The sequence below is a fragment of the Anser anser genome (genome assembly GCF_964211835.1).
Source record: "Anser anser genome assembly, chromosome: 1".
Lineage (NCBI taxonomy): Eukaryota > Metazoa > Chordata > Aves > Anseriformes > Anatidae > Anser > Anser anser.
The window spans coordinates 187856374-187871028 of record NC_139720.1 but is presented as its reverse complement, the minus strand read 5'-3'; the positions used below and the strand labels follow the sequence as shown (position 1 = coordinate 187871028).

The 14655-nt window shown below is 40.6% G+C and overlaps 1 protein-coding gene across 10 annotated transcripts in view; it reads left to right on the top strand.

Moving 5' to 3' along the window:
• The first annotated feature begins 606 nt into the window (after window positions 1-606).
• NBEA (neurobeachin) overlaps window positions 607-14655 on the top strand; it is a 520716-nt gene continuing 506667 nt past the window's right edge. For 7 of the 10 annotated variants that reach the window (XM_083801105.1, XM_083801107.1, XM_083801110.1 and 4 more), the window contains exon 1: window positions 614-1269. In XM_083801105.1, coding sequence (XP_083657231.1) covers window positions 982-1269 — 288 coding nt within the window. In that variant the 5' untranslated portion in view covers window positions 614-981. Of the gene's footprint in view, window positions 1270-14655 lie in introns of all 10 variants that reach the window. The other 3 variants (XM_083801114.1, XM_083801108.1, XM_083801111.1) reach the window with 3 other exon arrangements.

Sequence of the window (14655 nt, the reverse complement as noted above, 5' to 3'; positions counted from 1 at the left end):
GATGATATTCATCACCGTGAACAAGCAGCACGGGCACTCTCCGGCTGGAAGACCCCAGGCTTTCCCCCTTTTGTCCCCACACCAAAAGAGGTCACACCTCAGGAGCCTGTACGTAACCCCCCACGTCCCCATTGGAAATCGATTAAAAAGATGTACCAAACGCTTCGTACAGACACTTTTAACACCCAACAGCCCGGGATCAGCGCGACCACCGTGACTGGAAAACACGGGACGCTGCCACCCAGGCCCCTCCCAGCACGACGACGGGGGGCAGGCGGCGAGGGGAGGCGAGGAGGGGGCGCCTCCCCGCCACGAAGACCGCCACCCCTCTCCCTCAAGGGGGGCACGGCGAGGCGGCGGGGCCGGGGCCGAGCCCTCGGCCGGGGGCGGCCCCGCGTCGAGGCGGGCGGGCGCCACCCCGGCACTTCGGGCGGCGGCCGGGCGACGGCGGCTCCGCTCCTCGGCGCGGCCCCCTCAGGGCGGCGGCCCCCGGTGCACCTGCTCACCTGTCGCCCTGCCGGGAGGGGGGGCCCCGGCCCCTGCCCGGCCACTCCCCCCCAGCGGGCTCGGCGCAGGCGCCCTAGCGGCTACCGCAGGCAGGGGGCGGCAACATGGCGGAGTGAGCGGCGGCGGGCTAGGCTCCACAACAACAGCGGCGAGCGCTCGCCCCGCCGCCTCGCCTCCGTGCCCAGCCGAGCCGTGCCCGGCAGAGCCGAGCCGAGGAGCTCGGCGGCGCCCGCTCCTCCCGCCCCGCGGCGGGGAGGCGGCCCCGGCTGGGCAGCCTTCGGCTAACGGGGCATCGGCGCCCATAATAATCCCTCATTATAGCGGAGCGGGGGAGCGGCTCCGGGGACGGTGCCTGCGCCTCGGGCCGGCTCCCTGCGGCCCCGCCGGCTGCGGCTGCGGTGGATGCTCGGCTCGGCCCGGCCGGGCGGGGAGGAGGAGGCGGCGGCGGCAGGTGCCGGTAACGGCGGGGGGTAAATGGCGAGCGAGAAGCCGGTGTCGGGGCCGGAGCCGCAGCCCGCGGGGCTCATCTCCGTCGGGGCCGGTGGAGGAGGAGGAGGAGGAGGAGGAGGAGGAGGAGGAGGCGGCGTGGCGGTGATGGGGGAGCTGAGGGCGCCGGGCGCCGGGTCCGTGGTGCTCCCCGCGGGGATGATTAACCCGTCGGTGCCGATCCGCAACATCCGGATGAAATTCGCCGTCCTCATCGGGCTCATCCAGGTCGGCGAGGTCAGCAACCGGGATATCGTGGAGACGGTGCTGAACCTGGTAAGCGGCCCGCCACCCCGCCCCGTAACGCTCCGGCGGGCCCCGGTCGTCCTCCCCCGGGGCACCGGCCACCCCCTGCCGGGACTGCCCCCTGCGGCCCTCCAGACACCCGCACGGCCCCTGCCCCGAGCCCCCCGCACGCCCACGGCCCTTCTCCAGCCGTGGGCGGACAGCCTCGCCTTCCCCGGCTCCTCTCGTGCCTGTTTTCCCGATAATAACACGAGCCGCTCTTTGCCTCGGCAGAGCCCCCCTCAGCGCTGCCCAAACTCCAGGCAGGACCCTGTGAGGTGCGGGCAGGCCGCTCGTCCCCTGCCCACAGCCTCCCCGCCGCCTCCCGCAGCCTGATTCTTAACATTAAATACATAATACAGAGATGAAGTAATTAGCAACTTCGGGTTCTGGGTGCTGCCGTGTAACCTGACTTCTTTGGAAGAAGAGCGGTGTGGATGTAGTAGCTGTTTTTAATTGAAAAAAAAAAAAAAGGTTAGAAAAGCAGCCTGAGCTGATGGCTTTTCTTAGTGGCTGAAGCATGTGAGGGGTTTAACCCTGTGAGCTCAGAGCTGGCTGAGCGTTTTATGTAGGGGAAGGGGGAGGAAGGAGATTTTTGCAAGGATTTAACGTGCTTTAATATCTCTAATAAAGAGTTAGTTGTATTGCAGCGTTGGGCTGCTCGTGTCTTAATCTGTCACGCTTTCCAAAACACATTCTTGTCTGCAAAGTAAGTGCTGTTCCCAAATTCAGGGTCTGTGCATTGCAAAATGTTGTTATTTTACGTTGGCGAATAGCTTGAAACGAGGAGATGGTAAGATGTAGCTCCTTAGTCATCTGCTCACTTCATGGAGTGAAAGAGTTACTGCAGGACTGTATGACTTAATGTTTTTGCGCTACCTACACCAAAGCCTGAGGAACCTACAGAAGCCAAACGAGTGGATCTAAAAATGAATCACTTTCAATTATGTGCAATTTGGTGCTGCTCCTGAATGCAAGATTTGCTGCAGCAAAGCTTTTGAAGCAGTTCAGTCAATGAAATATCCTCTATTTTTGCATATAAAATAGGATGGAAAAATGACTGCTTCAAACTGAATGGCTATTAATTGAAACTGCCTTTGTTTCATTTAATGCTTCTGACCTATACCCATTTTGTAGAAAGTCGTGTAAAAATATATTTTGTTTCAAACACTAAAAGGATGTATTCCTCTGTTTGTTTGGTAGCTATTTGCATTTGACCTAGCACAGGCTGAATGGAAAAGCTGCAGCATGCAGAGAAAGACATGATTTGGCCAGATCATTTTAATATTATGGCTTATACAAATGCACAGGGTTAAAACCTTAATAGTTTTTTGAATATGTCAGAACAATAATGTCATATATTTCCCACTCCTCTCTACAAGACGTTTGACACTTAACTGAAGCATGTTTTTTAAATATATATATTTTTGTATAACTGTAGGACAAGTCATCATAACTTTATTGGATTTTTACCCATTGCTTTAAAAGTAGCACTCAAAAGAAGGGAATGACACACACTTATTTCATTAACTGGCTTTGTGTGGATCATAACAGATACTAAAATTTTTAATCCTTTCCTGATTATTTTTCTTCTTTCATTCTACTTACTGATATTTAAGCTTACTTTAAATCTGGCTGTTAATGCATCAGCAACTGGACTAACATTGGCTTATGCTTTGGGGGTGTTAGAATGTGTTTTAGCATTTATTTGGAGGACGTACAGTGCTTGGCTGTAAGATCTACCTACTTAATTAGTTGCTATTGCTGGAAACTATGCTTATATTTAAAAATAAATGCAACTGTTTCACAGTTCTCTCAGCACCAGGAGACGTATATGAATGTGAAACTGCTTGGGAGTCTGCTGCAGTAGCGATGCATTCTGGATCAGTCATTACTTAACAGATGGACTGTAATATATAATAGTCAGTATTCCCACAGCAGAGAGAGGTTATATTGTCTGCTAATCTTTTTCTTCTCAGTGCAGCAAATGTCTCAAACTTCTGCCTATATATCTGAACCTTAATTTACTCACGTGTAAAACAAACATAGTGAATAGGGCAAATACAAAGTAAAGCTGATATCATACCCCTAAACCACTAAATTTTAGCTGATTCTTTATTAAGGATTTTAATAGCAACTTTAAATAAAATGAAATTTTGTATTTTAGAAGCATTCTTGCGGGATTAGAGAGAACTTGATTTTCTTTTTTCTTTTTCTTCATCTTTACCTTTACTATGCTGTTTCTGAATGACTTTTAATGCAAATGTGATAATGAGTAGCCAGTGTTTAGAGCTGATTTCAGTCTGTGTTGTCTTTGAAAGGAATATAACCTATAGTATACCACAGTGGGTATCTGTAAGTCATTTGATAATAGCATTTTAGTATCAGAATGCTGCATAGCTATGACTTTAGTTATTACCAGGTAGAATCAGAGGTTAGTTTGAGATACTTTTTTTTTTCCTGTTTGAGATTTCTGCTTTCTTCTATGTAAAGCTTAAAGAAGTCTTTTGATTCTTCCTACATCTGTTATGAAAGCAGCAGAAAATGCCTGAGACAGAACTTTTGTTTGGCTTGTCCTTGCCCAGGAGATAGTCACATTTCTTTCCTGTTAGTTTTCTTCTTGGACTTTCTCTAGGACAGTTGGTACTTTCAAATGTTTGATTTGGTGATCCCACACAGTGGTTTGCTACTGCATTTCAGAGTTATTTCATGTGCTACATTCTGATGTTGATAGATACAGTGACTTACCGTGTCTGCAAGTTGATTATATGCTTTAATCCAGTGTTGAAAATCTTTTTCCATGTTTAATGTTGTTGGATTTTCACCGTTGTTAAATTTTAATAGTTGACTTTCCACTCAGACAGTGTTTTGTTTGTGTGCATGGCTACACTGTTTATGGGGTTTGTAGCAACAAACACTTATCTTTTCCTTAGTGACACTTCTTGTCCTCTGAAATTGCTGTGTGTTCACACAATCGTGTTATACCGGTGAATTTGTTTAATGAAACATCTCTTGGTAGAGTTGTTAGTATAGCTTATATTATTCTTCGTGGTTTAACGTTAAGTGGAAAACGTAATGGAGAGAGGATTCTGCCCTTCACGTGCAAATGCCAGTGAACTACTTAACTTTAACTCCTAGCTAAGGAGTTAACTCCTTAAAAAAAAGTGCTAGTATTTATAGTATGAAGGTCAGAAGATGTTAAGAGTCTACGAACTGCAGGCTTTTCTACCATGATTTTCTAGAATGTAGTATTTCTTTCCCATTTCTGGAAATGGGAGGGAACTTCCCATCATACCTCATGCATTCTTCTATGCTGATGCTTATTTTGATGTTTGTTTTATGGGTATAATATGAATTCCCAGGTTTGGTGTGCTCCATCTGACGTACTGACCTTTGTGTACTACAAAGTAGCAAACTGAAAAATGCTTTCCTCCCAAACTGTGTAATCCTTTCATTGTTCTTTGTGATTTCTCTTTGGGGGTATTTTGACCCCAGTTCCATGCATCTGTTGATGAAGGAGGCTTTTCCCCTTTGAACAACTCTATTAGTTTTCTTAAAATACTGTCAAGGACCTTGTTATAGCTATGATAGATGTGCTTATTTGCGTTCTCCATAGTCCCTTTGCTTCTTGATAACCCTTTCATACTTACGGTACATGTTAGGCTGATGTTTAAATTGAAGTTCTGCACAGTGTGCTCCAGCAAATATGATATTAGGGGTGGAACTGGGTCAGCCTGCCCATCTGTATTTTTACTTTACTTCAAGGATATTTTTGTTTCACTTGTTTCCTAGTTAAAAATTTCATGCATGGCTTTAATTAATTGGTCTATAATGCATCTCCAATGGCCTTTCCTTTCATTATTTTTACTGATTTGCTTCCTTAATTCTCAGCTTTTTCAGTATCTTAATGGTTTTGGGACTTTTTTCCTTCATTATGTGTTTTTAAATGTCACTTGTATGGCCAGCTTTCATCAAATAAGCCCATGTGAATTGCATTGTCTTTTTGTTTTAGAAAGCTTTCTTTGTTCCAGTTTGAATTTCTTAGAATTTGAGTTCTGTAATGCTGATTCCATAGCAGTGCAAAATATGAAAGGTGAACAGGAAGCCAGCTGACACTAAAAAATTGTGACTGCTGCTGACACATGCTGCTTGTTTTGCCTATGCATGTTGAACAGATGATGTGATGCAGATTTATACAGATTTCAGATTGATGCAGGTGTAACTGACCAGTGTTCTTGTGCAATCTGGAAAACTTTGTTTCTTTATGTATATTTTTTTTGTTAAGCTACAGAGTGCTTGTAAGAAGTAGGTCAAACACCAGGCATAGTTCAGAAAGTCTCTTGCTGTTCTTGTTGACTTCAGCCCACGCTCCTGCCTAGCTCTTCTCATTTTCTTGACTGTTCCATCCCACTTCAGTGTTAGTCACCCCTCAGAAGAGGTAAGCCATTTTTTAGTGCTCCATCATGTGTTGTACTTGCAGGAATAGCATTTGCTGCTTCAAAGCAATTGGTTTGGATCATGTGAGAGATGATTCTGGCCCTATGGTCTCTTTGTAGCAGTGGTTGTGAGGAAAAACGTGAAATGAGGTACATATAAGAAAGATCTTTTAACCCACTGGTTGAGGGTTGTCTTGAGCTAATGTTGGGTTTTGATATTTGAGTTCTTTTAATCCATTTACAGTCTTGGTTGCTCCAACTTCCTGGGGCAGAGTTCTGCTGTTGTGTGGGGAGAATTGCTTTTGTGCTCTGAGAAAGAGGGGACCTCGTGAGCTTTAGCCTCAATCATGTGGCTTATGTTTGTCTTGTAGAACTGGCTCTGCAGGCTCAAGAATCTCACTCAATTTTCTTTGTGGAAGCCCTTCCATTTTTGTAGTATAATTCTGTGTTGGTGGATGGTATTATTCAGAAAAAGCAAAGTTTGGGGGAATTTTTATTTATTTATTAAATTTTTATTATTGTATTTGTGTTTCTGGTTTTAGGTAATATTTAAATTGAGGTGTCAGTTCTTGTTCCCAGTTGCTGTCTGTCCCACTGGTCCTTATCCTGCCCATCCTGTCTTCATTCTAAACTGTCTGGGAGTGACTGTAGAAACTACCAGACCTACATGAAAAGTGCAGTATTTGATACTAGAGGTTGTAATAGCACTCCATGGGCAGCTACACAAGCATACTGTAGTCATTGTTGCTATCTAGTACCTTCGTGGAAAACTCAGTTCTGGTTACAGAAAATCTTTGACTGGATGTTTGCTTGTTTTCTTCTAGAATAACTACTTGCTTTTAGCTTTCTAGGTGTTTATACCTGGGTGGATATTTTTTTTCAATTCTTGTGTTAGTCGTGAAGCCCTAGTGATATCCCAGCAAGGTGGCTTGGAATCTGCTGTGGTTCTGGTGTAATGGATTGATACATTCCTATAGGCAATATATTTTTAACTTTTACTGACTTGCTTCCTTAATTCTCTACTTTCTTAATATTTTAATGGTCTCGGGACTTTTTCCTTCATTGTGTGTTTTTTAGCTGTCTCTTGTACGGCCAGCTTTCATCAAATAAGACCATGTGAATTTCATTGTCATTTCACTTTAGAAAGCTTGCTTTGTTTCAGTTTGAATTTCTTACAATTTGAGCTTGTAATGCTGATTCCTGTATTTCTTACCACTTAAATATGAATAGTTTTTTTCTTCTTAGGTTTACATCTCACTTATTTTTACAGGATTCAGTTCACGGATTATAAAGAAAGTGAACAACTAAGGCTTTTTTTTTTTGTCACACTGAAGTAATAAAGCTCTGAGACTGGTATCAATAAAACTCATCCGTTCTTTGTCCTTTTCCCCCCACCCGGTACCTTAGAATCGTAGAATATCCTGAGTTGGAAGGGACCCACAGGGATCACTGAGTCCAACTCTAACCCTAGCTATGTTTTATCCTTTTGCATCAAGCAAAGGGTTAGCACCTTGCTCTATCAAGATGCTATTTTTACAAAACTGTGACCTCATTCCACATTTACACTGTGTGTTTTACAAGACAAAGTATTCAGCTCAGTTATACACTAATCTTTCCCCTCCGTATTTTTCCTCACTCCCCTCCACCTTGACTTTCTGAATGGTACTCGGGGGGGGTAGAAGTCAAAGGGTTACATTCATGAGGCTGATGTCTAGGAGGCTGTGGTGCAGTTTTTCTTCCATTTTAATGAGTTTTTTTTTTCAGTGCTTCTACCCATACTTATCAAATACATGACATGCTGTGGATAACTACATACTTAAAAACAAAAACAACAGCAATGACAAAAAATTATCTAGTCATCTCTGAATTTCTTCTGAAGGGTTTGTTCCCTCTCCCTTTCACCAGCTGCCATACTGAATTTAGTCAAAGTGGAATGAAATACGTGATTGGGTTAGTACCAAAACAGCAACTATTATATCCTAGTAAATACTGTGGCTTTTAATGGCTGTGTTAACTTAATAGGCTATCCGAGCTACTTTAAATCAGTCTCATAATCTTATCTGTTCATTACTTGGTATTGAACTTTTTTTTTCTTTTTGTACCTTTGTCTTGATAAGTCTACCATTTTAAATCAACCTTTGTTGCTTCAGGTTGCTGTAGCATTTTGTAGCATTTTACACACAACACATTGTTGCAGCTGCCTCCTTAGTTGATTTCCTTGTATGTGCCTGGTGACTAAAAGATTGGTGCAGTAGTGTTTGTTTATGTTGATGAAGTTTCATGTATTTTGTAATGGAATTAGATCTTTATTTACCATTCATGTTTTTGGAAATACCCTACTGGGCTGTTTTAGTTATTCTTGCATAGAGAAAACCTTTAATTTATCTTTAAATCTAAATGAAATCTAGAACTTGCTTTTATATTCAGAGGTGGTAGATCTTTTGAAACACCTGTTTTGAATTTGGTGGCCTACCTACCACTCTTGTTTTGTAAAGGTTTAGATGCACTTGGGTGCACACATATCAATATATGATATTCAGCGTAATGATAAAAACAATTAAAAAATGTGTATATTTGTGAGGAGCAACATACCACTTCCTTGAGGATAGAAATATCCGTTTCAACTATAGGATTATGTTGAATTTTAAGTAATTGAACTATAGTTTCTTAACTTCTGATTTAAGCAGCTTGTTTATTACAGTAATCTCAAAGGGACAGATTGGGTTCTTTCTGATCAGAAGTTGTGGTGCTTCTCTATCAATCTACTGACTTGACTCTCTGCTAGAATTTGCATTGTGGTATTTTATGTGGTTTAGAGTTTGTTCTACTTTGGAAATACATAGACAATAATAGTCTTCAGTAACTAAGTAAGACAGTATCATTCTGGTCTTACTGAGCTTTGTACCATGATGTCAATTCACTTATATTAATACAACCCTGTAATGTACCTACCCTGCGTTAACTTTAAAATTGGGTTGCATCAGTGAAATTGTTCCAGCACAAAGATTCTTGGAAAGCTTACATAAATGTGAATACTGCTTATACTGTTCAGTGGCTTACAGATGCTTGATTTCTTTAGCTGTTCTGTTTATAGTTGAAAGCCTTTCTTAACTATACAGACTAGATTGTTTTTTTTTGAATTAGCTGAAAATGACATAGGGCAAGATTTTCACTTACGAGTGAAATTGTTATTTATTTGAGTGCATTTAATCATGTTTGTTTTGTACATGATGACGTTTGAAGTGCTCATACAGTGTAGAGAGAATGATGGAAATAATCAATCTCCTGACCGGAACCTTCTAAACTAACTCCAGTACCAGCAATATGGCATTGTAATCTGTTTTTACATGATCTCACTCATCCTGGCCTTTTAAATTTTCAGTATTCTTTGATAGATACTCAGGAAATCTTATGTTACTAACTTTTATTGACTTTTGATTGCCTACTTTGAATTGATTATTTAAGAACCACTTTAACATTTTTTTTGTCATTTCTTATGTAAAAAGAAAACGTTTTGAATATTTATAAATACAGTTGTGAATATGGAAGTACAAAGGAGCCTGTACAAACCTACTGAAACAAAGACTCAATCCTAATACAGATTTATATAAAACTAAGATATGCTTTTATTACCTATGGAATAATAACAGTGAAGTACATGTCCGAACTAGTAATGAAGTGACTGAAGCCAAGCCCTGACTTGGATTGCTCATCCCTGTCCAGTCTGTTTGCTCTTATTCTTAAGCTTTTGGTAGCTCACTGCATCAATAAATATTTTTTGGTTTAGTTGTGAACTGAAAATCTTCCTGTGTCACTTTAAGAATCATTCTTAAAAAACAAAACAAAACAAAAAAAACACTCTTTGAAATCAGGGGAGCTTTCTGGCTTAAAGTTGAATATGTGTTTTATAGCTAGCAGAGTGGGAAAGTCATCCGTACCTTCCAATAGGACACATATCAGAATGTGACTACAGAGTTCTGTCAACTCCAATTGTGTACCATACCCATAACGTGAGCAAATGTACCTGAAGATTGGGAAACACTAAAGCACAAAAAAAAAAAAAAAGAGAGGTTTGAACTGTTATAACTGTTATATCTGGGGATGTTACATAGGGAGAATGAGCTTCCCAGTTGTCTAGGGAATGGACTTGGGGATTTTGCGTCTTTGCAGGAGGACGTTAACTGCAGCTTTTTAATTGCAGGAGGAATGTTGAGGGAATGGGGCAGGAGCTGTTGTCTGAAATCAGAAGAAAAAGCTGTTTTTGTAGGAAGGAAAGCAGCACCATCCCTCTTCAAATAATAATTTTTTAACCTTAATGATACTTACTAAGGGGCCTCTAGAAACTGCATTGCGGGTATGTTAAGTTACAGCAAATGGAAGGAGATTAAGAACCTTACTATGTGGTGTTTTACACATTCATGGTTGGTGTCCTTTGGTATTTTCTTTTGATGTTGAGAGCTCCAATGAAAGCCATCATTGCCAACTCAGTTTTTACATATGCATTAGGACTGTTGGCTTGAAAGTGTTCCTCCATGAAATGAAACTTCAACATGCTGTCCTAGGCTCACATGGATCTTTTTTTGTTTGTTTATTTCCCTCATCAAAATCACAATAATAATCATGCCTCTCAATTCTTTTCTTTGGCACTCATGTTACAAAGTCCTTCTGAAACTTCATTGTTCAGGCACTTCTGTAAGCTAGCAGAATCACAGAAATTTCTTAGAATTGTAGAATAATCAAGGATGGCAGGGACCTCCGCAGGTCACTGGACAGAAGTTCATACTCAAAGCAGGATCAACTAAAGCAAGCTGTATAGGGCCTTGTCTGGCTGGGTTTTGAATATTTCTAAAGATTGAGAATCCCAAATGAAGTTTTTACTCAGGTGTAAGTGGAATTTGCTGTGCCTTTTGTCAGTCATCCTGTCACGGGGAGCTACTGAGAGGAGTCTGGCTCCATTGTCTCTACTCCCGACCACTCCACCTGTTCTGTCGCACCAAAAATAAGCATACAGGTTGGTAAGATCTCTTCATACTTTGTCTTCTTGAGACCATAGGCAGTCTCTCAGATCTCTTCAGACTTTCATTGTATGTCAGATGTTCCAACCCCTTGATTGTTTGCATGTTTAGGTCTTTATTTGCCTTGGGCAGGCAATAGTGCTCCCTTTTCCAAAACGGGAGAGGCAGAGTTTGAAAAGGCTTTTAATTATAGCAACCCTTCCTCTTCTCACAGTAGGAGCTACAACATCTACTCAAATGATCCAGTCCATATTGCTGTGGCTGACCCAGCAAAGGACAATTTGCACCACGTGCAGCCAGGAAAGGAAACAGACCTCTGTGAGCTGCAGCAGTGGGTGTTTACTTTTCATCTGTTGTGCCTGCCTGCTAACAGATAGCCATGCTCAGACACACAAACCTCTGTCTGCCAGTTCTGCAGATCATGGTTATGGTTCTAGGAAGGCTTTATTTCTTGGATTTCAGAAATATGACATGATATTTTACATATGACATCCACATTTGATATTCTGCTAAAAATGTATGAAAATTATATAAATGGCTTAATATTGAGTTAATGAAACTTTGCGGCTCTTAACATGTATTTTAAACGCTACCTTTTCAACCACTTAGCATGAACTGAAATTAGACTTGAAGAGCTATTAGCATAGTCTTCAAAGTTACAGATGCTTGATATGAGTAGAAAAAAAATACTAATATTCAGTACAGAGTCAAAGCTCTTTAAGTTATGAATTGAGTTTGTTGAAAATAGGCATGACTTTATATGAAGTCTCATCTGTAAAGATTAAACATTCAATAGCAGTATATGTGTGTATATGTACCTTAGAAATGGTAATGTGTTACACAGTCATCACTGCCTAATAATATTTTAATCATTCTTGTTTTGTACAAATAAGTTATTCTGAACAGAATTATTTTATGCGTAATAATACATTGTGACTGGAGCTGTGTGTAGATATAATCACTGAGAGGGAGTCAGTCACTGACAGTTTATACAGTACAGTATTTGACATTTTAAAGGTAGTGCTCATTGAATAGGAGTTGATACTGTCTTTAAAACAAACTGCTCTTCAACAGGTGTGGCTTCAGTTAGTAGTTGCAGCTATTTCATAAAACCCAGAGGTGGGTTATTCCCAGTTCTCACCGTTATGATGGTTCCCTTATTAGCTACAAGTGTAAAAGATTCATAAAACAAGGAAAATAATTATAATAAAAACAGATGATCTTTTATAAACATTATAAAAGTTTATATATATTTTTTTGTAAAATACTTACATTTTGTGAAAGGAAATTAATTTCTATTTAAGAACAAATTTGGATCTACTCGCTTTGTTGCATGTCCTGGCTCAGTTAAAAATTAGTTTTCAAGTCTGTAATCCTTCTTCTCACTTGAAAGTAGTTTACTCAGAAAGCTATCACATTTTTCAGTAAGCCAGCAGCTCAGCACAGTGCAAATGCATGTAAAACATATTAAGAGCCTTTGGTGTAACTCTAAGCAACAATCAAAAGGAAGGATACAAAAGGGGGAAGCTGAAGTTTCAACTGAAGGGGCTAAACCATGTATGCTGATACCTTTTAGACTGTCAAGGATGATACTTTTCCAGTTGAGTTTGTTCTCAAAAGTATCAGCACAAAAAATGTAAGCTAATCACTTAGCTGAAGTTTAATGATTAAGAAGCAATACTGCTGAAAGGCAGCTTTACATTTAAAAAAAAATTTCAGATTGTATGAGTGGAAGACTGAGTACAACCAGCTATCTCCTCTCAATGAAGCAATGTCTGCCTGGAATTACAAAAACATTAATTTTTTTTCTTTTGTACTTTTTTTTTTTTTACTTGTGAGGTGTCTGAGAGAATTACCACCATCTGTTAATACCAGAGTCTAAGCCTGCATGTGGGTTTCAAAATGCTTTAGGTGTTGATTTTTATTATTTTTTTAAAATAAGAAATCAGTCTCTTAGAACTAAACTTAGAGCAGGTATTAAATTTCAGTGTAAGAAGCAAATACCTTTGTAAATAAAGCTCTTGAATTGTTTGTCACAGCTTTGGTTTGTGGCCCTAGCCTGTCATCTGAGGTTAGAATGGCTGCAAATACTTGTAATTGAGCTCTGCTCCTGCACTAATTATGACATAACTGGCTTTTCAACTTACTTTAGCTCAGCTGAGCTCTGGTTTAGCTTACTTCCCTCCTCAAAAGAGAGTGGCACATACAAAATATTTTCTTCTAGCTCAGATCAATTCTGAATGTGTTTTGTGCTAAAAACTGATATTATCCAGATGTACAGAAAAAAAGGCATAAGAAGCTTGAAGTGTTGATATAATTAAATTCTTTCTGGAGGTCAGAGCAATCTGCAGAGCACCTTGTTTAAATTATCTCATACGCCTCTCTCTTATGTGCTCCTCATGAAGTTGCAGTAGATTTTAGGGCTTCCTCAGTAAGGAAGCTGGTTAGGTAACCTGAACTCAACTGGTTCCAGCCTGCCAAAAGAGGTTTTCTTAACTCCATCTGTAGTTATGTCCTTCTAAATTATTGTCTCAAAGGGTTGTGTTTTGGCCCCTGCACCCCTGCCCTGTATAGGTGCTAGGGCTTTCAGGGGTGTGGTGGCGTTTTTGGGGAGGAAGGTGGTTTCTTTTTTTTGTTTAAGCAGTATATCTGAACTGGCTATGTATGCTTTTGCTGCAGAAGTTTAAAAGCTTAGCTTCTAAATTTCCTTTCTTATGTCGTGTTTCCTAGAGTATAAGCTGTTGAGATGACCGTACACTTCATAGGAGAAGCAGGATGCAGTACAAGCTGCAGTTGACGGTGCAGCCAACGTGAATTTTGCTTTAAAATTCCTTTAAGATGTCCTGAAGATTTCCTGAGAGATAGGAAGGTGATGTTTGTGGTTTAATAGCATGTCTGAAGAAAGTCTTCTTGGCATTTCTATTTATTTAGAAAATTGAAATCCACCTAAATAGCCTGCCCTTGTGTAGCAAAATGAGATCTTTAAAACGCTATAATGAAAGGATACTGAAGCGTTATTAAAAATTTATACAGGCAAGAGTTATTGATGAAAGCAGCATTTACCAGTAATTGTTAATACATTTTGGTACTGCTATACTGTAAGTAGTTTCTGGTTTCTTAATCTGTATTAAGCTTGCCTGGTAATATTTTTAATTATTTTTTTTTATCATTTTGTTGTTTTCATACTTTTGCTGAGTTTGTGGTAATCACTCTAGATCAATGGGTTTGTACTGTTACTGAAAATGGAGTGGCCTGAAGTCTTGCTTTAAACATCAAAATAAGCTCTAGAGAAAACATACTTCAAGTTATGTCAGCTATCTTGAAGAGAAGAATGTCACAGAAAAAGAATGTTTTATGATGCTTTGTGGGGATGGGGTCTGGGGGGATGCTCAGGGTTTGAAGGCATTGGGGCTGTGGGTCTTGGAGTGACACAGTTCTGGTCTCAGAGATGCTGAGTTTGTTTAAATGATGGAAACATTTTGAAATGCAACTGTTAAGGAGGTACAGAAAACATGCAAATTAAATATTTTCATGTATAATTGTAAACAGAATAGCAGTTTTACACAGATTGATCGATGAATGGTACTTGTCATATCTCTGTTTTTCAAAAAAAACCAAAACATTGTTTTGCAGCTTGTGAAGTCTGTCTTGATTGGGCTGACATTTGCAGTGGTGACTTATAATTAGAAAAAAAAAATGTGATCCTTTCAGGTGACAAGCAAGGTTTAGTTATGTGTACCGACTTTCCTAGACACATTGTCATTTCTGATATACCAGTGGATTGTGACTTGTTTTAAGAACTGGCAGTGACGTGTAGCTCTTCAGCAGCTCCACTGCCTCCTCTGTAAGGTCTCATTTGACAGAGAGTAATTGGCTTGTTCTCTCATGCAGATTCCTGACATCTCTCTTCATCCAGATGAAGCTAT